The 27,312-nt window shown below is 54.5% G+C and overlaps 1 protein-coding gene and 1 non-coding gene across 7 annotated transcripts in view; one reads left to right on the top strand and one right to left on the bottom strand.

Moving 5' to 3' along the window:
- Window positions 1–332: 332 nt before the first annotated feature.
- Window positions 333–27,312, bottom strand: part of POC1A (POC1 centriolar protein A) — a 121,610-nt gene continuing 94,630 nt past the window's right edge. For all 6 annotated transcript variants that reach the window (XM_044933614.2, XM_044933613.2, XM_025272581.3 and 3 more), the window contains 2 exons: window positions 19,150–19,293; window positions 333–1,052 (listed from right to left, as the gene is read on the bottom strand). In XM_044933614.2, the coding sequence (XP_044789549.2) occupies window positions 954–1,052; window positions 19,150–19,293 (243 nt within the window). In that variant the 3' untranslated portion in view covers window positions 333–953. The remainder of the gene's footprint in view (window positions 1,053–19,149; window positions 19,294–27,312) is intronic.
- TRNAG-CCC lies at window positions 25,775–25,847 on the top strand. The gene has a single exon. It is a non-coding gene; the product is annotated as a tRNA-Gly (tRNA).

Below are 27,312 nucleotides of genomic sequence, written 5' to 3'. Positions count from 1 at the left end.
TGAATGCAGAGATATGGACGACACCCAGACATATGGGGAACACTTGCCTGGCTTTCCTGCACAGATGCAGGGAAGCAGCCCATGGAACCCTCGTGAGCAAGGGGACAAGCAGGTGCCTGAAGCCTCTAGGTCCCAGCTGAAGCAGCCAGCCGCACCAGCCAGAGGGAACTCTGGCTGTCCTTGCTCCTGAAGACCCCGAACAGCGGCAAGCAAGGTGTGCAGGGCTCTGGAGGTGATGCTGGCAGGGCCCTCCCAGATGTCATTTTGTTCTCCCTTATGGACGCTGGGGATGGAGGCACTGATTAGGTCTCACTCAGAACAAGCCATTCCAGTGACGAGTCCATCATTTTAATGTTCAGGTTCCTTTGCCCTCGTGGATGCAGAGGAAGAAGCCACCAGGCCCCAGTAAACGTGGGACAGAAATCAAGGCCCCTGCGAAGCCACCATCCCCTCCAGAGGGCTTGTTCCTAGATAAATCGGACAGACGGGCCCGCTTTGGGCCTTTTGTCAGATTTAAAGGAAACTATTGGCTCACCCAACAAGTGGTCCGCCTCTACTCTGGGATACAGGACAAAGCCAGTCACATGGCAGGAAGGTCAGTAAGGGATGAGTGAAATGCAGGGTGGCGTGGGGCTCTCACCTCCAGAGGAGAGCTCCTTCTCAGGGCTCCTTAAGACTCCAAGGTAACAAACATTAATGTGAAGTGGCTCCTTCACAGTAAACTAGGTATATCATCTGTGCATACATGGGCCTGGCCTATGGTGGCCTCCCATCACCAGGTGGAGTCTCTGGGTGCAGACAGTTGGGTGGAGGGCATAGGTGCACAACCCCTGGGGCTCTGGGGTGGATATGGTTCCCAGGGCTGAATCTTATTTATTTACCCAAGTGTCCAGTACAAATCCCCGGCCTGCCACCCCCCAAATTGACCGAGCTCTTGATTCTCGTTCCCCTGATCATGGTGGTGTTCTCTGCATGATTAGCTGCTGGTTCTCCAGACACTGCTTCAGCTTGTCTTCTGTCAGTGTCAGCCGCTGCTCCAAGATGGAGACTGTCTGCAAAATAAACGGTCAGGCTCAGGATGGAGGGGCCCCTGGGCTGCCCTCAGCCAGGCCTGCTCAGCTGCCCCGGAACAAACGCCATCTTTTCCCACCCAGGCTCCTGCTTGGTGCCCTGTTCCTGGGTTTCCATGCCTGCTCCTGCTGGTTGGGGAAGGTGGTTCTGTGCTGTTTGCGGGCAGCGGAAGGGCACAGTGAGGGACAGCAGGCCTGGTGGTCTGACATTTAGACTGAGTTACAGAGCAGCAGCACTTGCTCATCTGGGCCAGGCTCTGTCCTTTCAGAGACCAGCCAACCAGAGACCATCAACCATCTCCATTCCAAAGATGAGGACACTGCACCCACAAACGAAGGGCCTCCACCTGGGTCCCGCCCAGGCCTTTTATCTTCACAGCTGGAGGGCCTTCCCAGGCTTGGAGGTGAGAGCCCTGAGCCCAGGAGGGCCACAGCCCGTCCGAGTCCACTGGGGACTGCTGTTTCTGAGCGGTGTTCCTGAGTCCATTTTCTCCGCTATGATAGGAACGATAATGGCAAGCTCACAGCAGTCCTGGAGACTGTGAGGTGACAGCATGGTGCCCAGCACATGTCAGCCTGGCCCATGCTGGCCACAGTGACGATGCTCGTCATGTTGGCCTCTGGGGGGCAGAGACTGACTCTCTGGCCTCTCCTGCACACCCGGCATGATGGCTGGTCTGCCGACCTGGCCTCCAGACAAGGCTGCAAAACCTGCCCCCCTCCTCTGCCTTTGGACAGAGCACTGGCAGAGGGGCAGGAGTGCCCAAGCCCACACAGGCCCTGGGTGAGTCCACTGGAAATGAAGCAGGCTTGGTTCCTTGCCGTGTAGCCTACAGGCATTAGAAAGGGCTCAGATTAAGAAACAAGACTTTCTCTTAACTTTACCCATTTGTGGGCTTTCCCAAGAGGTTTTGCCACCTTCCCTGGGGCTCCATGGAGGCTCTGGGCCTTGGTCCAGTAGAAAGGAAACTTTCCTCTCACATATTTAATAAAACACTGAAACATTTGGGGAGGGAGTTTCCCCTCTAAGGCTGCTATAAATTCTCGCAGCATCCCACACGGATATCAGCCTCATGGAGGCTGCTCCTCCTGGCGGCTGGCCCCTTCTAAACAAGCTGGCTGGGCTGCAGGGGCTCTGAGCCCCGGGGCACAGGATAGAGCCTGAAAAGCTGCTGCCTGTGGAATACGAACTGGCACCCTGAAGAGGCAGAACTGAGCTGAAAGAGACGATGACATTCCCCTCTACTGGCCGGCCAGCCATGGAGGGGGTCTGCAGCTCGTAAAAGTGGCAGCGGAAATAGCCCCCGGCTGGCCCAGAGCAGCATTCCTGGAAGTTTCCACTGGCTGCTGCAAAACCCACACTGAGCCAAGCTCCAGAATCATTCCTCATCCAGACTTTTTCCGATGGTCCCGGACTCTAGGCCCCAGTGGGGGAGCCAGCCAGCTTGTCCTCTTCTGGCCAGCACTGCCCCTCAACACACACATACTTAAAAGAAATTTTTTTTCCATAGGGACTGAATTTCCAAACGTGGAGGCAGTGGGTTTTGGGCCAATGTCAATACCAGGGGTGCCACGCATTTCATGGGGCTAAGTAGAGTGTTCCATGGCGGGCGGGGGCTACTCAAGCTCAGCAGAAATATGGTCATTAAATTTGATGATGTTAAACTTCTTTGAACAAAAAAGCATTATCTATTTCACCTCAAGCCACAAATGGAAGGTGTTGGGAGGTCCTTCCTTTGGGAGCTATAAACACCTGAGGGGGTGTTTCATACCATGTTATAGATAAATGGGCTGAAAAAAAAAAGCCCACCCCTCTCAACTCTGCAGCTTCTCCCTTTCCCCCAGGCAAGGTTCTGGAAGAGCCGCATCATCTCTGTTTGGTCTCCACCCCCCGCTCCTGGTGTGCCCAGCTTAATCTGCCAAGATGCTGGCTGACAGCCACCAGGCGCTGATCAAGTCCACCAGGCTCTTCCCAGTCATGTAGGGTCCCACCAAACCCCTTCTGAGCTGGAAGAATGGGCCTGTGAGAGAAGCACAGCTTTGGAATTCTGTACATTAGAACAGTCTCTGCTTCACAAATCTGTCTTAATAATCCTATCTCACTAGAGCATGGGACCTCATTTTCATGGGAAACGGTTATCCGTTCTGATAACGTGAAGCCCGGAAGCCCTGATTTCTGATTTGCTGACGCACCTTCCTTCCACCAGAGACAGGGCTTCCCCAGTGGTGGAAAGGCTCCGATGGGGCAGCCAAGTAGCAGAGGTCAGACATGCGCAGGGCTGGCAGTACACGCAGTCAAGAGGCCAGGCAAGCCACCTGCAGGGAGCGGCCAGGCCTCCAGTGTGCTCTCCGGCTGCTGGGGTCCCTGTGAGGAGGCAGCAGTTCCCCTCACAGGGACAGATAAGATTCTGGGCCATGTCCTGTGCCATGTTTGCACTGTGACCTTTACCTGTGGGCTCAGCTTGCCTCCGTGAACACGTGCTGCCTCGGCATCCAGGGCAGAGCCCTGCCTTCAGTCCTGCACGCCTGGGGCCACGCCAAGCAGGCTGCTTGCGGCTTACCCCACCTCATGCCCTGGTCCAGCAATGGGACCTTTCCTCCTGCCACCTGCTGCCCATACTCCCTGCCTGGAGACAAGGCCAACCTGCCCTGGAAGGTGAGGAGAAGCACTGGAAAGACAAACACCTCTGCAGTCCCTCTGAGTCCATGCTCCCAGCCCAGTCACCTCACTTTCCTTTATTCAAGGGTGAATGATCTGGTCCCAACCTCTCACAAAGTCCCCAAGGGGATGAAAGTCGGGTGTTGTGGCAGGTCCCAAAGAAGGAAATGGCCTAGCTGGACGTGGTGTCACAGGATTAGCAACTTAATTTTAAGCAGGGCCAAGGAAAACTGGAGAAGGGGCCAAGGAGTCAAGGGTTCTGGCTCCTGGGCAGACTGGTCTGGGCAAAGTGTCTGGGAAAGACAGCCATCATTGAATTGGTGATTCAATGGCTAAGACTGCGCTCCCAGTGCAGGGGGCCTGGTTTGATCCCTGGTCAGGGATTAGATCCCACATGCTGCAACTAAGAGTTAGCATGCCATAACGAAAAGATCCTGCATGCAGTAACTAACAGCCAAATTAATACACAAATAAATGAATATTAAAAAAAGAAAGACAGCCATCAGCCGGGACTCTGGGGTCCAAATTCTTCCACAGAGAGGGCCCTCCTGTCTGTTGACCTTGGAGAAACCAGGCAGCTTCATACACTCTCCTTGGCCCTGTGCCATCCAGACACAAGGTCCCCAAAGCCCAGACCTGAGGGAAGACCCAGGACTGCGCTTGGGGTGGGGGTGGGGGAGTCCTGACTCTCTTTGCTGAGCTTGCTCTCTGTTGCTGTGTGGGCTACTCTCTGGTTGCTGTGCATTAGTATCTCATTGCAGTGGCTTCTCCTGTTGCAGAAATAGGCTCTATGGCTTGCAGGCACATGGGCTCAGCTGCTTGGCTGCATGTGGGATCTTCCTGGACCAGGGATTGAACACGTATTCCCCTGCATCGGCAGGCAGATTCTTTACCACTGAGCCACCAGGGAAGCCCCATCTTAATTCCTGACACATACAGCCCTAAGGGCTGTTCTTGGCAGCTGACATGGAGCGCTCACAATGTTCCAAGCACTCCAATATGACCCCTCAGGGCGGGAGCATTTATCATCCCATTTTTTTCCAAAGAGGAAACCAAGGCACAGTGATATTAACCTGCTGAAAGTCACACAGCATACATATGACAAACCTGGAGTGTGAGCCCTGGTGGCCTGGCTTCAGAGTGAGGGCTAACGTGCCATGAGCTGCGCATGTTTGCTTTGTCCCCACCCATGTATAAGGAGAGGCCCGGCCTACTCCTCTTCCCTGGCTCACTGTGGCAGTGCCTGAGGACTACTGGCCCTGGGCCCCAGCAGTCTTGATTGTCCCCCGCCCTGTGCCCCAGCTCAAGCTGCCTGAGGACACAGCCATGGATCTCTCTTCTCACCCAGTGGCAGCCACCTTCTGTCCAGGCCACTTGGTCTGGTGGCTCTGGATTAAATGAGCAGAAGCAGCTGGAACGGACACCCCCGAAGGTCACCCAGCAGTGTCCTCACATCATCTGGCCACTCTCTGAGGCGGTTTCCAGGCCTCAAACACCTCCCATGCCCACGAAGCAGTCTCTTATCTAGCTAAACATTTAGGTTTGGAATTATCAAGACAGTCACAATTTTGAGCTATGAAAAGGCAATGCTGCTGCTGCAGCTTCTGCTAAGTCGCTTCAGTTGTGTCTGACTCTATGCTACCCCACAGACGGCAGCCCACCAGGTTCCCCCCATTCCTGGGATTCTCCAGGCAAGAACACTGGAGTGGGTTGCCATTTCCTCCTCCAAAGAAAGTGAAAAGTGAAAGTGAAGTCACTCAGTCGTGTCCGACTCTTCACGACCCCATGGACTGCAGCCCACCAGGCTCCTCTGTCCATGGGATTTTCCAGGCAAGTGTACTGGAGTGGGGTGCCATTGCCTTCTCTGATGAAAAGGCAATAATATAAGGATATATCAACAAAAACCTTTTAATACATACGCAATGACAAGCAACCCTAACACCCTTATTTTAGATGCTATCTCTCACTGGGGTGCTCTCCCTACAAGACAAGCAGTCAGACCCCAACTAAGTTGTGGGACTTGCCCAGGTCACCACTGGCACCCCACCCCTCACAAGACTGGGTTCCACTTTAAATGAAGCACCTTCCTCCCTGAATCAGAGTAATAGGAAGCAGAACTCGGACTCCATGCCTGGACACTATCACTCTTTGCCCAACACCGTCTGCCTCCCAGGGTCACAGCCATAGGGGAACCAGAAGTTTCACTTTCAAAGTCACAGCTGTCAGAGAATCACCTGGGGGCTTGTTTCAGAAACACCTTCTTCTGCTATTACCAACAATTTCCAGGAAGCCACAGCCCTTCTCTTAAGGAAAAGCATTCCCTTAGAAACACTCCTGTTTGCTGCTGAATGAATTCTGTGTTTCTCTAGACCAAGGGCTGGCACACTCAGTCTGCGGCCTGTTTTTATAAAAAAGGTTTTACTGCCATGCCCGCGTGCTTACATTTGTCCACGGCTGCTCCAAGGGCAGGTTGAGTAGTTGTGACAAACTCTATGGCCCACTGAGCCTAGAATATTGACTGTTAAGAAAAAGTTTGCCAACGACACTTTCTTCAGTCCTTGCCGGAGACACTTTCTTCACTCACTCAGATCCTCTGGGGCATCACCCTGTGCTGGCCCCTGCCAGGTTCAGGGTGACAACGGCGCAGAGCACAGGATCAGTTGGCCCCACAGGATGTGCAGCGAGGTGGAGGCCAGTGCTAAGCAGCTGTTGGGACTGCACTGTGTGCTGGGAGATTGCGGGGTGCTGCCTGGTCAGAACCAGGGGAGGTGGCCCAAGGAAGTGAGTAGGCTAAGACCGAGGGGGAGCTCACCAGGAGAGAGAGGCAGGAAGGCCCTAAGGTGGGAGGGAAGGCAAGAGGCAGGAGAGGGGCCTGGGAGGAGGCAGGAGATGGGGTCGGCCCTGCAGGCCATACCCCGCAGCCCCAGCTTCAGCCTCAGAGCAGCAGGAAGGGGCTGGGGGCTTGAGGCTGGGTGAGGCCCCTCTGGCTGCTCCATGGTGATGGTCTGGGAGTGCCTGTGATTAGGTATGAAGGAGGCGAGAGTGAGAGGGGATGGTGGTGGGTTGGTCTGGAGGTGGTAGTGGGTGGGCTAAGGGCAAACATGGACAGACTCAGAGCCATGAGGTATGACCCGCCACCGCCTGGTGGTGAGTCAGATGGGGAGCGAGAGACGAGAACACAGGGTGAGAATGGGCACGGGCTGAGGCCCCTCCGAAAGGGCCAGGCAGGCACGGGGCAGTAGTGGAAGAAGCCTGGGCCAGCAGCAGGGTTATTCTGCATTTCTGAGATGATCCTCATTAATGGGGGTAGAGGGGCTGGCGGGAGACAGGAGAGCAAGAGGGCCCTGAACCACAGTCCGTGGTACTGGAGAGCAGAAGCCGGTGCAGGTGTGCCAGGGGCACTGGCCAAGGCGCAGGACCATGTCAGCGATGCCACTGACAACCCCCGGAAAGCAGCCTGGCCCCTCAGTGGGTGCCAACTGAAGGACCACCCCACCCAGGGACCCCATAGGAAGCAGGATGCTGGAGGCATTGGGGACCAAACCCAAGAGCACAGGAGAGGCCAGCTGGGGCCAATGGGTGGGGTTCCTGGCATGACCTGGTCAGAACCCTCTGAGGAAAATCCCCTGGGAGAGACTCAGCAAGGCTGAATCTTCTGAATCCTGATTTTCCTGCTGAGGGGGGAGAAGACATTGTGACCTGTCTCCTATGAGGGCAACACTGACAGGGCGAGATGCTTCTCTCACTCACAGTTCAACAGTGAACTGTGATGCTTTATGAAACACCCTGAAAGGCCTTCTGAGTGTGGTGTAAAAATAACCAATTTTTAAAGAGACAGGCTTTTATTTTTAGTCCCTTATGAATTATAGTGATGCCTGAAGGAGCTGCACCAAAATGCCAGTCCTCGGTACTAAGTCTGGCACCTGGGGCCCTGAGCTCCAAGCGGGAGGGAACGCAACACGGGGGACATTTTGACAGCGTCACAGTTCCAAACCTTCCTGCCTCAGATGCCTTTTCTCTGCTGGCATCGAGTCACCAGGCGTCTGCACCCCCTTAGGGCACAAACTGCAGGGACAGAACCTGGTGTGTGTATCTCTTCTGGCCTCCAAGGTGGCCAAGGGGAGCCTCCACCCTCACTCCTGCCACGGGGCCTCGGACATCTGCGACGCTGGGAGAAGTCAAAGCAGGTATGTGGGGCCTCTGCCCGCGAGGGGCTGGGCAGCCGTACTCCCAGGGGCTCTGCTCCGGTCCAGGGGAGAATTCAGCGGGCATCATACGGGGGAGGCGAGAATCAGTGCTCCCTGGGAGAATAATCCTCCACCTTGGGAAGCCGTGGAACACAGCAGGACAGGTTCAAGTTACCCGCAGCCTCGTGGAGCAGCGCAGTCCTTTCAGGCACACGCGCTCCCCCTGCCTGTCCCATCGACCGCCCACTCCCCAGGGCCCCCCACCCTCATGGCGCAGCCTTAGCCCTGCCAACCTCCTTTTCCTCCTTGGCCTGGTTTCCTCTCAGGTGAGCTTGTCCTGTACTTTCCCTCAGCTCTTTCCCCCATCTCTCATTTCTGGCTCCTTTTTAAGCCTCTTTTCCCATCTCTTTTTACTTTGTATTTAGGGAGAACGCAAGAAATGTGTTGACCTGGCCCACAGGGACTGAGCTCCGCATGGAGTCCAGCCCCCATGGGAAGGAGAGTGCCAACCCTGACAGGAGGCCCCAAGGCCTCTGTGAGGAGACAGAGCAAGACAGGCAAAGCGCCAGGTGCAGCAGGGGCAAAGGTCCCAAGGCGGAGAACACAGCACTCTCTTGGCACTGCCAGGAGGCCAGAGTGGTTGGTTTGGAGTTACCGAACAGGGAAAAAAGAGCAGTGGCCACAAGGAAAGTGGAGGAGGGACCCCAGGGCCCTCAGCCAAAAAGGGACAGGAGTCAGGGAGCCTCCACTCCCCGGCACTGCCTCACCAGACTCAAATTTGAGCAGGTCCAGCCAGGGAGAATGGTGCTCCTGTGGCCAATTTTCCAAGTGCTGGATCCAGAGGGGACCCTGGGAGAAGAGGCTCAGCTCGGGAACTAATCACAGCTGTCTTAGTTTCACAAGAGGCAGTGAAGCGGGACTGAGTAAACTGGCACTTCAGAACAAAGACCTAGCTGCACCCTCCAAGCCAGGTCCCTTCCAGCAGCTGCCGCTCTGTCCAGAGCCACCACGGCCACCATCTTGACTGACAACCTCTTGCACACTCCCCGTGTGCAAATGCAGCAGGAAAACTAGTAGAACCCTAACTTCTTCAGAGCCCGGAGGGGCCTCAGGACACCACAAGCCCTCCTGACATCATCATGCACTCTCACGCTCATCAGGGGCCCATCCCAGGCGTAACCGAGACGCTGGCTCCTAGGGGCTCCAGGCACTGAGGGGCTGCAGTACCAGCCCTATCTGGGCGGGCTGCTGGCAAAGCTGCCACGACGGACAGTGAACACCACCTTGAAGGAGGGGAAAGAATGAGGACGACCAGCCAGCTGTTCGCTCCACATTTTCCTCAGCTATCGGGCGAGTTCCTTACAAAGCGGCCCGTGCACAGGTGACTCACTCCAGGCCTCCCCGCCTGGACATCCACCATCCTCCCCGCCGCTGCCATCCAGCTCGGGAACAGCCCTTCTTCCCGCAGCCCTCAACCCGCAGCCACGGCGCTTCCCCGTCCACACTCTGCTGTGAGCAGAGCCCCAGGGTGCTCGGGGCCCCCCGTGGAGAGTAGCGTTGGTGTCTATGGTTGAAAGGCCCTCCTGTGTCTCCCTGGAGCAGGGGAGACAGGTGATTCAGAGGTGGACACCATGGCTGAGCCCACACAGATGACAGCAGAAGAGAGCTGACATTCAGCCACGTGTCCCCTCCAGCGCACTGCCTCATGGCGAGGGGAGCGCAAACTGCCTTGGGAAGGCAGTCTCGTGGGAAACCAGGAGATGGGGGGTCTCACAGTCTGGAAGGGAAGCAAGCCGAGAGGGCTGGGGGTAGGAGGGCCACATAAGCACACACCTGCTGCAGTGTGGGAAGGTGGCCAGGCTGAGAGAAGGGAAACGTGCAGGGCAGAGGCGACCCCTGGGAGAGGGCGGGGAGGGCAGGGGCAATGGGGAGCACACAGAGCGCTGAGCGGGCAGGGGAGGCCGTGGGAAGGGCTGCCACAGGGTGCCCCCTCTGTGGCCGTGTGGGGCTGTGCGCGGCAGTGCTGCCAGGACTCTGCCCAAAGAGCCTCCTTGCCTGACCCCAGGACTCCCATCATGCAGTCAGTGCTGTGGGTCCCCGCGTGGATGGAGGACCATTCACAGATGGATGAAGGACTGGATGACTCCTCAGTCCTCATCCTTTTGCCTTGGCTTCCCGGAAACACCCCACCCCCCTGCCCTCCACACCATTCTGCTATATTCCTTTTCTGTTCAACAGCACAGGACGAAAAGCCAGGTTCCTGGGCCTGGCACTCAAGGCCTGTGTTGCCCATCACCACTGCTCTCTCTGCCCCACCCTGCCTGCTCAAAGCCCCACTCCAGCCCTGCGCCCCTAAGAAGTGCTCCGTGTCCCCACCCCAGCACCGGTCCCTGCCCTCCTCCTCTCTCAGCATGTCATGGTGCTGACACGGCTGTGGGCCTTAGAAACGCCGGCCTCCCGCTTTGTCCTGGGTAGTGAGAGCACAGGCACTGAGGCTGTACAGCCTGCGTTCAAACCTGAACTTTACCACTACCTTGCTGAGTGGTCCTGGAAAGTTATCTGACCTGGACTTCAGAGTCCTTATCTTGTAGAGCCATCGTAACACTTGATCATAGCTAACGTTACATGGCACTTGCTCTGGGCAGGGGTTCACAGTGGGAACACGGCGCCCCCCGGCTCACAGGGGTCCTGGCTGAACTCTGGGCTAGTGGGGGAGGGGCCCGAATGAGGCCCCAAAGATGGCCTGTGGTCACAGGCCTCGCAGGGTCTGAGCCATCAGGGCACGTGGTGGTCTGGCTGCTTCTTAAAGTTCTCCTGTGACGGAAAGTTCCTTTTAATCACTTCCAGGCTTGTGGTTGATTCTGGCTCCTCCAGGCAGTCTCCCTAGAGGGGATGGGTCACCCCAGCCCCCTTCCCTCAACACAGGAACCAGATTCCTGGGGGGAAGGGAGGGTCCCATGTACCCTGAGTCTCCGGGAGAGGGCACAGTCACCCAGCCATGCCACTGGGGCACTCATGTCAGGCTGTGGGCAACATTCAGGGGCAGCCATTGGCTCAGCAACCCCGACTCGACTGTGCTGCACAGAATGTCTAACTTTCCTTGGGTTTCACTGCAAAGATGGAAAAATGTGGAATTAATCTCTCCTGTAGCATGCTTTTGACTTCACTCAGATTCTAAAGATGTAAAACAGATGCAATAAAAGGGGAATCTCTTTGCTGTGGGGTCTTGTGAGCTATCAAAACAACACAGGGCTGCTGGGCCCAGTGCCTGCCTGGCTCAGCCTCGTCTCCTGGCAGCTCCAGTTCCGGCTCTCAGGGTGGTACATGTACGTGTGTACACATGCGGGGCCCTGACTCAATGGTACCCTGGCCAGCCAGCCGCCACATGTCAGAGGTGAGTTGGGGTGGAAGGGGCTAGCCCATCTCCCTCGGGAAGGGTTGCTGGTCTGGGCCCAGCTCTTCCCACCACCAAAGGTCTGCGTCTCAGCCCCAGCCTGAGACTGGCGCCTGAAGGTCTGTGGGCCAGGGGCCTTCAAGTCAGAGGTGTGAACGCCCGCTCACAAGCAGCCGGCTGATGGCCATCAGAGTGCCAGCCTCACAGGCACAAAGTTTCTGTCTATTCCTGCTCCCAGGCACAGCCCCGGGAATGTCATAGGTGCACACTGACTGCTGGATGGACACACAGCAGACCCTGAGTGCCGTGAGGATGCAGAGAAGGCAGGTCCAGGTCCCGGGGTACCTGAGGATGACCCTGCTGGCTGGTTAGGGACATTCCCCCAGCTTGGTTTGGATCTGGGGAGGCCTGAGGGAGCAGTGGAGGAGGGAGAGGAGGGCAGACAGGCTGGAGCCCGAGGTGTTGCTGCCAGCTGGCCTGGGGAGGGAGGAAGCCTCCTGACCTCAGCAGGAAGTGAGGGTGTGCAAAGCAGGACAGAAATCCAGGAAGCAGCCCAGTTCCTCCCCCTCCCCCGCTCCCACGCCCGACCTGATGGGACTGAAAGCTTCAAGGCCTGAACTTTAAAAGGGAAGGAATGGAGATTCCCGCTCATGCTGATGTCTGTCTGATAGGTTAACTCGTCCAGATCACACACAGCTGATGCACAGAAAAACAAGCTTCTAAAGACATTCCCCCCAAGCTGCCTGGTCTCAGCAACTGTCTTTTTAACCAATCCTCATCATCCCGCAGCCTGCTGCCAACATCACAAAATGAGCTTTTGTCCCTTGAGCCCTCCAGTCCACATTTCTGCTTCACATTATCTCAGGGATATAGGATTTCTCTGGCGTTTCTGCATCCCCCACCCCCACCTCTAATGAGGACTAGTTCTCTTCAGGAAGTACATGGGACACTATTTTCTATTGGTGGATTAGCTATGGGATTAGAGAATCTTGGCTAATTTACCTACCTTGTGACCTTATAACAATTCCTTTTAAATAAACATAGGCTTTTCCATATTACTGCTTACCCCCAAAGAAGAGGCTGTAAAAAGCAGGTCCACTCACCACCATCCATAAACTGGATGCTCCCGGGACCATGAGGTGCAACCCCCACCAGGAGGAAGACCTGAGCCATACACTCCCCGCCAACCCTGGCCTCTGCCAGCCATGAAGAGGCCACTTGGGAAGCCTAGGGTCAGGGAGGGACACGACCCCAAGGGGCAGGATGCCAGTCACTGCACAGGCACAGGCTCTGTTGTGCTCTGGCTCCAAGGAGAGTCCAAACACGGCCTGAACCTTGGCCACCTTCAGTATCCCATTTCTTCAGATACGCAGATTTTTAGCAGTCCACATACAATAGTCAATTAGCCAAGACCCAATAAAACACAACTGCACAAGTCAGAGAGATTGCTCGATAGCTTGCTAGAGGTCTGAAACCTCAGTACAGCCTGGCAAGTCAGGCTGTGGCCCTCATCCAACAGGCCCACCACAGGGATGCAGGACTCACAGGCTCCCCCTGCCCTGCTGAGTGCCCACTGCCCATGCTGGGAGACCCAGCCTCTCATCTTGGCCAGTTTTCTAAAGCCACCAGCTAAGTCCTGTTCAGAATAGGGGGCACAGAACCATTTCCCCCAAATGCCATGCTCTGCTCAGTTGAAAGCTCCTTTCTGCTTTTTCTCCTCCACCCCGCCATGGCTACCATGGGGAGAATGAGGGTCTGTACCAACAGTCCAGGCCCACAGGGCCCTCTGCTGAGAGGCAGAGACAAATGGCAGGCCCAACAGCAACCCCTTGCAGCTCCCGTCGTGCTTCATTCAGGAGGGCACCAAGGGGCCAAGCAGTCAGCTAGGGCTTGGTTAATCTCAGAGCTGCATAGGCCCATTTGGGGTTGCCTGTCACAACCAGAAGACTCATGGGCCCCTTCTCATGACCTGTGCTTGACCCTTCTAGGGAGGGCCCTCGGGTCCCCAGAGCAAATCGCCTGGGTCCCCTTCCTCCATCCTCTGAGAACTATCCAGAGCCAGGCTGCATGAAAGGTCCCTGCTCAAGACTAGTGCTTCAGCTGCTGCACACCCCCCCCCCCCCACCCCCCAACCCCTGCAGCTCCAAGCCTGCTTTGGGCCTCCCAGGAGAAATCTCATACGACCGTGAACACTCCCAGGCCCAGAGGTAACCGCAGCCTTCCCGAGCCCATGTGGTGGGCGGGAGCATTCCATCTGCAGCTTCTTTGGGAAGGGGGTGCTTCTGCCACAACCACAGACGAGATAGAACACAGAGCTGCCATCCAGTCCCCCTCACGGCAGCGCCAGCCCTGACTCGGTACTCCCCAGGCCTCTGCATTTGCAAAGCCAGAGAAGCCCGTGGACAAACTGCCAGAATGAGCAACAGGGCTGGGGGAGGGCCAGGGCCAGCTGCTCTGCAACCGTCTGGAGGGGACCCAAAGTGTCCAATAGACCAGAGTATCTTCAGTCCCTTGTCCCCAGGAAGTAGCCTCTCAACAGGAAAAACAAGTCTCTTGTCTCCCAACCCAGAGAGGCAGGAGCCCCGGCTGTCCTGAACTCAACTGTGGCCCAAGGGCAGCCCTTAAATATCCATGAAGAGGCTGGTAAACCCACTCGGGATTGTACACAGTCGAGGCAAGGTGGAGACATGCAGCTGAGGGAGGGCCCGCTCTTGCGGAAACCAGCAACAGCCATCCCCGTGGCCCTACCTGTGTGTGCCTCTGCCACGGCGGATGGGGTTGGGGGGAACGTGCACACACAAACAGGGGTCACTGGGCACTTTCTCTGTGCACCTTCCCAACAAATTCCATCTGACACACCTGGGAGGACACGCCCCCAGAGAAATGGAGAAACTGCTCTAAAATCTGCAGTCTGTTTCCACAAACAACAGCTGGTCTGTCCAGGAAAGAGGGACTCTGAGAGCCCCTCAGAGTGGTCAGGCAGCTCAGTCCACGGCAGGTGGGCCCAGGAGTCCCACACCTTCCCACCAGGGTAGAACTAGACACCTCACCTGAGCACCCCATCAGAAAGGAAATTGCAGGGACCATGGCAGGCAGGGGGGCTCAAAGAAACATGTCACTGTATCCAATTCCCCAAAGCAAACAGGCCAAAATCCTTATCCTTGCTGAGTTAGGTCATCAGAGTCACAACCAGCAGGGCTGGGTGGCCTGCCCCCGCCTGCTTCCCACGGCTCGGGTTCCAGTCCTGGAGCCCAGCGGCCCCCGTGACACGGAAACCTGAATGTCTGACATCACAGTCTTGAGCACGGCTGCCATGAAAAAACACAGTTGGAACAGGAATTTCATGGCTTGGTATTTTTAAAAAGCAGAAAGACATGAAACCGGAGTCAAAAATAACTTTGCTGTGGGTTTCTGAGGCGAAACCACTGGTTGCCTGCCGGGCCCAGGCCCCTCACTGCAGCCTCCCTGCTCCCAGGTACTGTCCACACGGCCGCGCCTCAGCCCTCGCCCCGAGGAAGATGTAGGGCCCCCGCAGCTTCCAGACACCACCCACCCTGTCCCTCAGAAGGAAGCAAAGGGTGCCAGGGTGGAGGTGAGGACGCTGGCTGTGAAAACAGCCTCTCCCTGCTCGCTGGTTAGTTTCCCAGCACCTGGGAAAGGGGCCCTGAAATCATCTGGCAGTAGCCCCACAAGAACACAAAGGGAAAGGTCAGGGCCTCTGTCTGGACACTCACTGGATGTCTGTCACCAAGCAGGCAGGCCTGGCAGGGGTCCACCTGGAGCCCTTCCTCTTGGTGTAGCCACAAGGGGAGGGGCCCGGCCAGGGGCAGCAGGGAGCGGCGACTCACAGAAAGAAGGCCGTAATAGTCTCAGGCCCCACCTGAGATGCTAACCCCTGCTGCCCACCCCCGGGACAGATAGATGGGCAGGGTCTAATGTCTCGCCTCCATGGAGGAGGAAACCACAGCTTCCCCAAGTCCACACAGATGGAAAGAGGCCAGGCTGTGCCAGAGCATCTGGGGCTTCTGACTTCTGGTTGAGCTTTGCTCTGGCCCCATGCAGGCCTCTGCAGTCAGGCCATCTATCTCAGGAAGAGACGACTGGGTCAGGCCCAGCAGGACGGTGACAGGATGGCCGCAGGACAGAATGGAGGTGGGGGGGCAGGACAGGCTCCCGGGAGGCAGGGAGGGCACACACATGGTACACAGCAGCCACATCCGTGATCTCAGCCCTAGCTGCTCTTGGGAATTCCCATGAGGGGTTCTGAAAATCAAGACGTCTCCCAAAGAAAAACCTAAATCTCATTGTTAGGGAATACATTTTCCGCAACAACCATTACAATGATTCAGTTCAAAGGATGGCTGTCAAAAGATGTATATACATCTTTGCAGAGCTTCAGTCTTGGCCCAGATGCCTGGATCTGGTTTCAACGCTCCCATCTAGTGCCAACTCCCCCACCCCGAGCCACCCGATTTTCAATAGTCTCCAGGCACCTCGGTCCCTCCTGCCACCTCCTGGACCTGGGGAAAGACCTCCTCTTTATCTCCCTCCCATCCTAATGCCTAGTGAGACCACTAAAGCCTCCTGGCAGCTCAAAAGCATTCCTGGGACTCCAGCAGTTATGGAGGCCTGTGGCATGTCCACTCCTGTGTCACCTGACCACACTGGTGCACTCCCACTCGGATCCCAAAAACATCTCCCTCAAGTGCTGCTTCACAGTCGGCGCCAGTCTAGCACCCAGGTAACCTGGAGCTTCCCCACTGTGCTCAGAGAACATGAGCAGGCTGGGCTGTCCCCACTTCACATGCGAGAAGGCTGAGGCTCTGGGAAGCCCCGTCCCTGCCCAAAGTTACCAAGGTAATGAGCGATGGAGCTGGCCCCAAGTCCAGGAGAGCAGGTACGCCCAGGCTAATGGGCAGTGGCTCACTGAGCTGAGCAGAGCAGCCTTGATACCCAAGGGTAGACCACAGCTCCCCAAAGGTAACAGGGACATGTAAGGTGGCCAGATGGGATCAAGGTCCTGAGGAGCTCAGTGGCAGTGAAACCCCAAACAGCAACTCTACAGGGGCAAAGACGGGGGGAGGCGGGTCTCTCCAACACAAAGAAGGGCCAGGGCAAGGGGGTGTGCGTTCTGGCTAGTGGCCTCAGAGGCTGGGCCACTGGGCTGTGACCACAGAGCACTAAGCAAGAGCGTCCAACCGTAACTTTCATGAAGGTCAGGTTTGGTCTGCAGATAAACTCAGAGGGTCGCACCAGCAGGAAGGCAAGGTGAGGACCATGAACCTCCACAGTGGGGTGCCGGCTGTCACCTGGGACTCTGGGACTCCACTAAACATCCCAGCCACTGCCCACTGCAGCCCCAGGCTTCCTCCCTGAAGGATGTTCAGCAGGACAGAAGCCCATGTCCCTCTCAGAGGCTGCTCAGAAGTAGACTTCCTTGTGGGGGAGGGGAGGGGCAGTGATGTAAGGGAAAGGGGACTTTGAACTAAGCAGGAGTCAGTGTTGGGCTGGCTGAGATACCCTCGGCTCCTCCAGAGCACAGGCATGCGTCAGATGGTAAGGAGCACTGCCAAGAGGGCAGCATCTGAGGCCAGTACCCACAGGAGGCGCAGAGCCTGGCTGAGATATTCACACAGGAACAAGGACGGCAGTGGTCATCCAGCTCTACACCTGAGAGGAGCCTCCAGAAAGGACAGTCCACGGCCATGCTGGTCCTAAAAGGAGGGGCCAGGGACCCTCCAACCTGAATGGGGCAGCTCTGGCTGGGGCTGAACACCTCAGTGAGAGCCCCAACTCCAGGAGAGGACATTGGGCATGGAAAACAACCAACGACCAAGCCCAAGGTAGCACACGATTTAGTGCAGACACTCCCTCAACACACACCATTTCGAAAACGGGTTGCACTCTAAGACCTTGACGGGGACTTCACCTTGGAACCCAAGCCACACTCTCGCTTCCAGGAACGCACACCGTCCAGCACAGTGGGTGACTGGCTGATGGGCTTGGCCTTTGGTCAGGCGTGCAGCGCCATCTGGACTTGCAAAGGGGCTGAAAGGTGTGAGCCCAGCCACAGGCCAAGGCAGAGAGGCTCACTTCTTCCAGGGATGCCACTTTCTTACGAAGTTACTATCAGACTCCTGACTGCTAACACATAACAAAACCTTCCATGTACGCCTTTAAAACACAGTGACAGGAAATGTTTTTAGTGTTATACTCCTCTGGATGCAACGAGGCTATTTTTAACCACCCTCTCAGACTTGATTTCCAATTTTATCCTATAAAGTTCTAATTCATTCCACCTCCCCTGATCTCTCACTTGACGAGGCTGTGAAGAACACGAGGCAGGCTGGGCGCTTTCTGACGGCTCTGAGGTGGGGGGTGTTTTCTAAGTCTTTGCTTCTCCCCCTCTCAGCACAGGCCTTCTCTTCCAAGGCTCAGGGCGCTCAGGGATGTCGGTATGATGTGCACAGTCTCACCATCCCCCCAGTCACCGATGCCTGACCTTTCCCCTCAAATGTCCATCCGGCAGTGGGTCCAAGGCATGCGATACTAGCTGGGATGCTGCGACATAGGGACCACGTGATGCCATGTGGAGGAGCTCTTCAAACTTAGCCTGGAGCCAGCGGTACAGAAGAGACACCATGCCACTTCACCCCCTTCTCCATCAGAGATTCAAGGGTACTCTGCCTCCTTCCTGAGCCCTCCCTCTACCTCTGAGCTGGCACAGGAGAGGAGTCTACACCCAAAGCCAAGGCGGGCAGGAGGATGAGGACCTTTAAATCCTGCGGTCGCCCAGTTGCCACCACCACCTACATGCCTCATGTTGGCTGTGCTGGACTCCCCTCACTGCTTGGATGTGCTCGTGGTCCCCACCTCCACCCCCGGCCCAGGCCTGCAGGCATGCTGCTGCTCCCTGTGCAGAACTGCTCTACTCCAGGACGAGAGACCCTCTGGGCATGCCCACGGTGCTGGCTGCCACCTCTTGTCAGGGCATTCTGCTCCACTGAAATCTCTGCACTGCACAGACCGCTGTCCATAAGCAACCAGGTACATTTATGCGCCTGGTGGTGGTGGGGCCACATGGGTCTCATGGATGAGGGTGGTCAGCGCCGCAGCTAACATTTATTGAGCAGCAACCCAGGGGTAGGCACAGGCCAAACATTGCTTGCAGACTCATCACCTTTAATTCTGACCACAAATATGGCAGGCTCAGGACTTCCCTGGTGGTCCAGTGGCTAATACTCTGCACTTCCCAATGCAGGGGACCTGAGTTCGACTCCTGGTCAGGGAACTAGATCCCACATGCCACAACTAAAGATCCCGCATGCTGCAACTAAAACCTGCTTCAGCAAACAAACAAAACATGGCAGGCTGGTGACAGATAAGCACACGGGGCTTGGAGAGCCACAGGGGTATCTCCAAGGTTTCTCAGAGGATAAAGAGCAGTGCCAGCTCAAACCCAGAGCCTGGCTGGGCTCTCGGGGCCTTCAGTCTCTGTGCACAGTTCTTGGCATGTCCCCGGAGTGCCCACCCAGTGACAAGTCGAATAAAGGGAAATTGTTTCTTTCAAAGCTCTGCTGTGGCCCAAGCCAACACTGGGTGGGCACTCCCTGGCAGGATTCAGTGTTGGTGATTTTGGGGTCCAATGGCTTGGCCAGGGATTGAATGGCTCTGAGAGACAGGATCCCAGGGCAGGCACTGCCATTTCATTCATTTGAGCTGAAGAGTAAGTACACTATAATTATGTTTTTTAAAAACCCAGGACTGTTAGGCCAACTTCAAATGGCCTGAATACCAGGCCAAGTGCAGATGATGGGGGGAGTCCATGTCACAGCCTACCTGGGTGAGGACGTCCAACTGGCCCACGATGTGCTCCAGCGTGCTGGTCAGCGACTGGGGCACGCTCACAGGCTCCTGGGATTGGCTCTGCATCGACTCCTGACTTCTGCCCCTGCCTGGCGGGACGAGGGGATCCACTTCTGGCTGAAGACGATGAAAGGAAAGAGAGCCCTTTAGTCTTGAGGAAACACTGAGGAAAAGAAGAGCCCCTCAAAGATCAAGGGGAAAACCACCAGCAAACTTGAGAAGATGAGTTCCCAATGTTGGTGAGCAAGAGTGGGACTCCACCTCTGGGCCTTCCTTTCCAAGTGGAGACTGAGGGCAAGGAGCGGAATCAAAGTAATTGTCAGTCCAGGCTGCAGGGCCCTGAGAGGGATGTCAGGTTGGGCTCTTGGAGGTCCTCAAGAAAGGCCAGGGGTGCCAGCTCTTCACAAGACCTGTAACCTTCAGTGTGAGGCCTCTCAGAGGCCAGGGCCCCTGAAGTCTATGCTGGACCCTGAAGTCACCCTTCCTCCTAGTTAGCCCAACGCCTACTCCCCACCCCAGGGATGGGATGGCCCAGAACTAAGGGAAGGGTCCGGCCCTGCCCTGGCGCAGATCCCTTGGGGAGACAGATTCTATGTGAAAGTACTGGTCCAATGGCTGGCGGAGTCAGCATCCACAGGACAGGTGCCCCATGCTGCTTCAGAGAAGACTCCAGGAACCTGAAGGACTTGGTGCTCCTGTCTAAGATCCTCCGTCCCCAAATGCAGAAGCCATCCTCCCCTGCCACCACCGCCACTGGACAAGTGATTTCCTAAATGGACTAATTTAGTCCAATGCGTGTCTCCCCAAAGGCACTGCTCTACACACAAAGGCTTCTCCAGACCCCAGAAGCATCGTGCACGTGTGCAGCAGAGCAGGATGCCGGGAACCACGTGGTTCCCAAGGACATAGTGGCAGATGCCTCAGGAAAATACAATTCCTCTATGGACTTGTTCCCTGTGGGAAGGACATGCTCAGCGAGGCTGACACTCCTCAGTGTCAGTTTTGAGGCCAGCCCCAAACCCCCAGTAACCCATAAATGCAGCCACCCTTGGGACTCAGTGTTTTCAACCACAATCTGACTGACAGACATTCAAAATGTTACATGTCCTTCTTTGGCTTTTGTCAGTCCTCCAGGGCTCTCCACAGGCTCTGAGAGAAAAGCCCCTTGACAGGGGACCCTGCTCTAGCCTGCCTCCCTCCCCAGCGCTGCTCCCACCTCTGCCCTCTGTACCCAGCTCCCAGGGTCCCCTCATCCACCCTTCCTTTCCTCTGCTCCAAGCATCCTGATCCTCCACTTACTCTGCAACCCGTCACACCCAACAGAAGCTCCTCTGTGCTCCTGCACACCTGGACCTGCCCTACCCCTACCCTGCTCCTCCAGCCACTGCATCTCCAGAGACAGGACACATGAGCAGGAAGAATCAAAGCCAGACCGTCCGCCACCCGCCCACGTGTCCATGTCTCTCTCCCTGTCTCCTGCCTGCACTCATCACTCCTCTCCCCTCTAAACCCAGGACCCATCATTGGGCTCAAAGCCTGTCAACTCCCTAAACACAACAGAGCCCAGGGCACTCCAGCCAGCACTACCCCATTCTTCAAAGCCACGGCCACTGCAGAATACCAGCTATGACTGCAGCTCACCTAGGATCAGCAGCCAGCTGGCATCTCATCTGAGTTGGCCCATCTCCGAGACAAATCCAGTGGCTCTGCCCTGGGCATGCTCCCCTGGGCAGGCTTCAGCATCCTTGAAAACAATCCGCCCAGAAGACAAGTACCAACCAGCAAAGAAGGGCAGCTCAGCACATGGCCCCTACCTGCATATTTCCCTTTATTAGGAAAGTGTTCTAATCTCATAGCTAACAAACTCTCAAGTGCACGTCAATTTGAACTTGGAAAAATGCAGGCCCCGGTGCTTAAAAAGAACTTGAATGTGAGACACAAACCCGAGGAGCATAATTGAAAACAGGGGCAGCGCCACATCCACATGCCTGCTATCTCCTGTGGCCATTGTTAAGACCTTGGCCCATGGGGCCTGGGGGTCTTCCAGTCCTCTACGAGTTGTTACACTTCAGCTCTCAAAGCCCATCCATCCCAAAGGGAAATGCTTCAGAAGCCTGACAGGCTAGGTGGCCCTAGGCAAGAGTTTTAGCCCCTCTTAGGGCCTCCACTTCCTCATCTGTAAAATGGGGGTGAAAACTGGGCCTGCACTTCCAAGGGCTGGACTGTGAGGAACGCTAATCTACGAATCACCCACAGGGAGGAGCCTATGCCCACAACTTCCAAAGAACCCCCTTCCAGACACGCACGCTCTTCCTCCTGTCACTGAGTCTCCCTGGCTCCCTCAGGAAAGGATGGGAACCTGGCAGCCCTCTGTCCTGACAACCAGCGTCCTCAAGGAGTGACCAGTCGGGCGCTACCTGCTGCCTGAGAAGGACGGGATGGAAATTTTGAGTGTTTCTGCAAAATGGCTCAGAGACGGACAGTGCCAAGCCAAGCCTCTGGAGGCAGGGGTGGGGATGAGTGCCACTGATTTCAGCAACAGGAACCCGCCTTCTGAGCCCAAACCAAGCCACTCCAAAGGAAGACTGAGGACAGTAGCTACGTGCCCCAAACAGGACAGCGGCCTCGGGGAGAGAGGCTGCAGGAACCTGAGCTCAGACAGGAAGTAACTGTCAGAAGTACCCAGCCTCCAGCCTTGCTCACAAGTCCAGGGTTCTGCCTGCCCTGGGCTATTCCTCCAGCCACGCCATTTGCTCTTGCTTTTACTTTCACCAGGACTACAGACATCATGGCGCTTAACACACTGCCGTCTGGCACATAAAGACGGACGCCGGTGTGGTGTACTTGTCACCCATGAGCCAGCATTTTAGATGTCACTTAATTTAATCCCTACAATGACCCTTCACAGCAGGCATCACTGGCCTTAATTTTCAGATGGGGAAGCAGAATCAGGGAGGTTAAATAACTTATTCTAATACAGGAAATGACAGCTGGGATCTGAACTCAAAGTACAGGCAGTTCCTGACAGGAAGCAGCCTCTGACAGGGGACATGGCCTGTGGATTTGCTTCCACACACCCAGTGCCTCTCTTCCATCCTCATGCAGGCTCCCAGCTCCCGGCTCTAATATTTTTTGCGTCATTCCCCAGCCCTACCTGCCTTGGAATGCTTGCATGGCAGAGCTGAACACAGAGCCGCCAGGCCCTCCACACACACTTGACGACACCTCAAAGAGCCAAGCCCACCATGACGACATTCCTGTGGAATGACACCTCCCCGCAAGGCAAAGGGCCAGCAATTCCGCCCCACATAGCTGCTCACCTGCACTCGAGCACTTTGCAGATGTGGCATTCCCCAAGAGCTTGGCAAGTAAGTGATAAAGCAGAGATAAGAAGATGATGGGCAAGAGTAGGAAGAGGCGCACGTGACAGGCTGTGGGTAATGACAGTGACGGGACATCAAGAGCAGTAAGGGGTTGTCTGTTCAACATCAAAGGGTATTAGGGGCCCTGCCCGGCGGTCCTCAGCTAGGTCTATCACAAGTAAAAATTGTAACAGCCTTAGTCCTACACATACATATGTAGGAAGCTGCACCAAGTCAACAACTTTCACTCTTACCAAACAAAAACATCTTAACATTACAAGAAAAAAAAGGTGAAACTCAGAATTCTGCTGTTGTTCAGTGGCTAAGTCGTGTCCGACTCTTTGTGACCCCATGGACTGCAGCACGCCAGACTTCCCTGTACTCCACTATTTCCCAGAGTTTGCACAAACTCATGTCCATGGAATCAATGATGCTATTTAACCATCTCATCCTCAAATATATGAATCAATCTAACTTTGTGGAAATCTCACTTGGGATCTGTGGGTGTCCCCACCCTGGTGCAGGATCCTGGGCTCTAACAGTAAGCTAACCTGTTTGCCTCAGTTTCTGTTGCTGCCCGCCTGTCATATGCTACCAGGAGCTCAGCCCTACACACAGTAGGAACTGCATAAATATCTGTGGTTGCTCTCAGCCACTCAAATACACGGGTAACCAACCCATGTACCTTCATTATAAAACAAAGAGCAGGGCCTGCAGGTCCGTCCTGGACAAGAAGTCAAGCCATCAGGGGTAACTTCTTGACTGTTCTCTGCATTGACTACTCTGGTCTCACTTTTCCATCATTATCAAGAAGCAGACATGGATAATGAGCTCCCGCCCAAGATAATCCCATCCTAACAAGAAAAAGACAAACAATCTAAAAGGATCTTAACTTATCCCTGGAGAAGGGAATGGCAACCCACTCCAGTATTCTTACCTGCACAATTCCACAGACAGAAGAGCCTGGTGGGCTACATTCATGGGGTCGCAAAGAGTTGGACATGACTGACAGTTCAGTTCAGTCACTCAGTGGTGTCTGACTCTTTGCGACCCCATGGACTGCAGCACACCAGGTCTCCCTGTCCATCACCAACTCCCAAAGCTTGCTCAAACTCATCTCCTTCGAGCCAGTGATGCCATCCAACCATCTCATCCTCTATCATCCCCTTCTCATCCCGCCTTCAATCTTTCCCAGCATCAGGGTCTTTTCCAATGAGTCAGTTCTTTGCATCCAGTGGCCAAAGTATTGGAGTTTCAGCTTCAGCATCAGTCCTTCCAATGAATATTCAGGACTGATCTCCTTTAGGATGGACTGGTTGGATCTCCTTGCAGTCCAAGGGACTCTCAAGAGTCTTCTCCAACACCACAGTTCAAAAGCATCAATTCTTTGGCTCTCAGCTTTCTTTATAGTCCAACTTTCACAACTGACAGTTAACTTATCTTAAATCTGAGTGTTGAGATCACAGAGTAAACAACTAGCCTGGAATGTAAGTAAAGGCAGACTCTTCCAAGGAAAACAGGAAGTGAGTATCAGTCACTCCGGCAAAGCCTGGGAAAGCAGGACACGGAGTGTCGTACAAGTGGCGAGAAGAGCATGTTAACAGCCGCAAGGTGAGTGAGGCCAGGGTGGAGGGAAGAGCCCACAGGAGCAAGGGCGGTTTGCACCTGCTCAGAGGGCCTTCCAAAATGGGAAAGGAGTACATCAAGGCCATGTATTGTTACCCTGTTTACTTAACTTATATGCAGAGTACATCATGTGAAATGCCGGGCTGGATGAAGCACAAGCTGGAATCAAGATTGCAGGGAGAAATATCAATAACCTCAGATATGCAGATGACAAAAAGTGAAGCCCAACTAAAGAGCCTCCTGATGAAAGTCAAAGAGGAGACTGAAAAAGCTGGCTTAAAACTCAACATTCAGAAAACTAAGATCATAGCATCTGGTCCCATCAATTTGTGGCAAATAGATGGAGAAACAATGGAAACAGTGAGAGACTTAATTTTCTTGGGCTCCAAAATCACTGCAGATGGTGACTGCAGCCATGAAATTAAAAGATACTTGCTCCTTGGAAGAAAAGCTATGACCAACCTAGAGAGTATATTAAAAAGCAAAGATATTACTTTGCCAATAACGGTCTGTCTGGTCAAAGCTATGGTTTTTCCAGTAGTCATGTATGGATGTGAGTTGGAGTATAAAGAAAGCTGAGCGCTGGAGAACTGACGCTTTTGAACTGTGGTGCTGGAGAAGACTAGAGAGTCCCTTGGACTGCAAGAAATTCAACCAGTCCATCCTAAAGGAAATCAGTCCTAAATATTCATTGGAAGGACTGATGCTGAAGCTGAAACTCCAATACTTTGGCCACCTGATGCAAAGAGCTGACTCATTGGAAAAGACCCTGATGCTGGGAAAGACTGAAGGTAAGAGAACAGGATGACAGAGGATGAGATGGTTGGATGGCATTACCGACTTGATGGACATGAGTCTGAACAAGCTCCGGGAGTTGGTGATGGACAGGGAAGCCTGGTATGCTGCAGTCCATGAGGTCGCAAAGAGTCAGACAAGACTGAGTGACTGAACTGACTAATTGAACTGAATGGTCTTCTCCACAGACCTCCACTGGGCATTCATTAGAAAGATGGGGGGGGAGGGTGGGGTGCAGGGATAGAAGAAGACCATCCTTGAGGGTATAGGCCTGGAGGAGGGGAGTAGTCACAGAAAAGGCACGAAGCCCCACCAAGATCCTTGTCACCTGTGGAACACAACTCTTAAGCTATGAGAAGAGCAAAAAGAGATAAAACCCTTTATTCCTGTGGGAAAGGCAGGAAACCATCTTGAGAGATCACTGAGATCTTCAAAGGCTGAGGGAGGGGCAGCACTGCTGAGACCCAGGGACACTGAGCCTAAGCCTGAAGCTGGCCCAGGACACAGAGAATCCCTCCAACAAAGCTAGCGAGCAACAGGTAACAAGCAGTAACAGCTTACTGCCGGGGTGGGACAAGACCATGGACATAGACACTCTCTGAGGGGCAGGCCCCCAGGCTAGACTGAAAGCTGGGGGTGGAGCAGGAACATTGAGAAAAATCCTCCAACACCCAGACCTCACCCTACGTGCAAGGTAATGCTAAACTAAGCTTAACTCCTAGTAAGACTATTTACCTCAGCCTCTGTCATCCTCAACATGTTGACTGGCATTCAATAAAAAATTATGAGACACTCAAAAAGACAAGGAAGAGACTTCCCTGGTGGTCCAATGGTCAAGACTCTGTGCTCCCAATGCAGGGGGCCCAGGTTCAATCCCTGGTCAGCGAACTAGATCCCATTTGCCATAACTAAGTCCCAGTGCAGCCAAATAAATAAATACCGAAAAAAAAAAAAGAAGAAGAAGAAATGACTATTGATAAATGTAACAACATGGGTGACTGTCAAAATAATTAGCTTGAAAGAAACCAGAGTAAAAGGAGTATATATCTGTATGATTTCATGTATATCAAATTCTGAAAAATGGAGAAAGCAGATTAGTAGTTGCCTGGGGCTGGAGGTGGATGGACAGGATTGATGACAAAGAAGCACAAGGAAATTTGGGAGATGATGGAAATATTCTATAACGTGATCATGGTAGTGATTACATAACTACTGAAACTCACAGAAGGGTTCACTTTTAAAAATGGTGAATGTTACTATTTGTATATTAATAAGGCTGACCTAAAAAGATGCAGTTACAACTGAAATGTCCTTAGGACCCCAACCAGCCCATCACATGACACTGCACGTGACACTACCCATTGCTGCTCTGCTCTCAAGGTGAAAATCACTGCCTGGCCAGGGGACATTAGCAATGGGTGAAACCTAAGGCTGAAGACCACAGGTGAGGTCTGTGAGGGCCACCACTGGTCTGGGGGTGATGGTTTCCAAATGCAGAGGGTAAGAGTCACATTTCAGTGACTTCTTGGTTGTTAGCAGATGTCCCAGGCAGGGTTTCCTAAGCAGCAGCCACCCAGTCTATGGAACTTTGGCCTCAGCCGCTCAGGGGTCCATACACAGCTTGCCAGTCACGAGCGAGCGAGGTCTGCATACAGCTGGCTGGAAGCCAGGAGTGGCTGGAGTTTTACCACAAAGATGTCACAAGCTGACTTGACAGAATGCCCCCCTCTGGTTGGGTGGGGTGGTTAATTATTAACACTTGCTCAAGACTGAAATTTCTCCTTTTCTTCTAATCTCTAACACTGGACCTTGTCCTCTGCCCAGGTTGCTCCAGAAACAGAAACTCTGTAATAGACCAAAGTATCCAGAAACTATTGCCCAAGGCTTGGGTCTGACTAGAGAGGGGAGATGGGAGTGACCTGGGTGGGCTCACTGCTACCCTCCTAGTACAGACCCTGAGTGCAAAGCTAGAAGAAATGGACAGACACACACACCATGGTTAAATCTCTTCAACCTGATCTTTCATCCAACTGCTCATCACATAGTCTGCTAAGCAAGGGTACAGACTCACACACACAGACGTTTCTTGGTTTTCACCTCAGGCCTTTGGCTTTGACACTTGGCCTCACGGAAAGCTAACAGTCATCCAGTCTGCCTGTCTCCCTGTCTGCTAAACCTGGACTTGGCGAGGGGAACAGGGGACAGAGCCGAGCTCACTCGGGCTCCCCTCAGCTCCAGCTTTTCCAGTGGAAATAGGCTCAGCTGTTTTCTCAAGTCAAAGCTCAAAACAAAGCTGGTACTGTGCTCCCCACACATATTTGTGGACTAGATCTACTACCGTCTTGTCTGCCCT

The sequence above is a fragment of the Bubalus bubalis genome, chromosome 21 (genome assembly GCF_019923935.1).
Source record: "Bubalus bubalis isolate 160015118507 breed Murrah chromosome 21, NDDB_SH_1, whole genome shotgun sequence".
NCBI classification, from domain to species: Eukaryota; Metazoa; Chordata; class Mammalia; order Artiodactyla; family Bovidae; genus Bubalus; species Bubalus bubalis.
The sequence above is the reverse complement of the archived record's forward strand: the minus strand, read 5'-3'. Positions and strand labels throughout refer to the sequence as shown.